This window comes from Mesitornis unicolor, unplaced genomic scaffold, assembly GCF_000695765.1.
Source record: "Mesitornis unicolor isolate BGI_N332 unplaced genomic scaffold, ASM69576v1 scaffold18582, whole genome shotgun sequence".
NCBI classification, from domain to species: domain Eukaryota; kingdom Metazoa; phylum Chordata; class Aves; order Mesitornithiformes; family Mesitornithidae; genus Mesitornis; species Mesitornis unicolor.
This window is the reverse complement of record NW_010170019.1, coordinates 25553-26650: the sequence shown is the minus strand read 5'-3', so window position 1 is coordinate 26650 and position 1098 is coordinate 25553. Positions and strand designations below refer to the sequence as shown.

General features: G+C 36.5%; 1 protein-coding gene across 1 annotated transcript in view; it reads left to right on the top strand.

Annotated features, from left to right (window-relative positions):
* The first annotated feature begins 202 nt into the window (after positions 1-202).
* Positions 203-1098, top strand: part of BTF3L4 (basic transcription factor 3-like 4) — a 5444-nt gene continuing 4548 nt past the window's right edge. The window contains exon 1 of the mRNA XM_010179555.1: positions 203-269. Within this exon, the coding sequence (XP_010177857.1) occupies positions 216-269 (54 nt within the window). The 5' untranslated portion in view covers positions 203-215. The remainder of the gene's footprint in view (positions 270-1098) is intronic.

Here is a 1098-nt window from a genome sequence, read left to right as displayed (position 1 = left end):
TGCTGGACTGCTTTGTGTTATTTAGGTGGTGTGGCTTTAAAGCTTTTCATTTATGTGCATTTGTTTGATGCACTGTTTTGGTGAATTTTTTATAAGTTTAAAAGTCCACTGCAATTTTGTGAGTACTTTTAAAACGGACGGTGGAAAACTTTTTCTTAATATTTTGCTAGTTAACTTGTATTTGTATCTCTTTCTTATTCTATAGACACAGCAGTATGAACCAAGAAAAACTGGCCAAGCTTCAAGCACAGGTCCGAATAGGAGGAAAGGTAAGAAAGCCATCAGAACAACACACTTACAGATGCAGATACTACTATTTCCTGTAATTTGCCTCTCTGGTACTTGTTTTTTCAAAACATAGGCTTTAGTTCATGGGAGAAAGGGTGGGGGGAAATGTGTATTTTTGAGACCTGAAAAATGTCTTTTTTGTGTGATATGGATCACAGTACTACTACCTGAAATGCAGTTTTCTCTTGGTTTGTAACTGCTGGGTCAGTAGTTTTCACAGTGCGTAAGCTTTCTCTTGAAGTCAGTGACTTGTTGTGACCTGTGAAAGCTCAGGCTAAGCTTACTTGTTGGTTGTTCCGGTTCTGCCTTTCTCTTCTCCCTGTTGGGGAGTTCCCTTGTGCCAGCTTCAGGGCTTCCCTGCCTCTGCACTGAGCTGTTCATTTTCTCTGAGCCAGCAGGTAGCTCATGTGACAAAAAAAATGCTGTAGTTTGTTCAGTGTGGGTGTTCATCTTTTAACTGTAGGTGGGGTTGTACAGTGGTTTGCAGAATAGGAAATCCAGAATTGCTGTCTGTGGAACAGTTTAAAAATGTTAAATTACTTGGTTACAAAAGTGTGACCTTCTTAAATCACTGTATTTGTGCTTCATCTTGGAAGAAATAAAGTTCTTGGGGAAAGACTTAATATATCACTTAATTGTAAGTAGTATTTTTATATTATTATTATTTTATGTTATTATTTATATTATTTTTATAATAAGCTGAAAAGCATTTTTGGCTACAGAACTTTCTAATTGCTTGTAGATAGATTGCTCAGAGTACCATATGACTTTCAAAAATTAAAATGTTGTGAGATTTTGAGAATAGCTGAC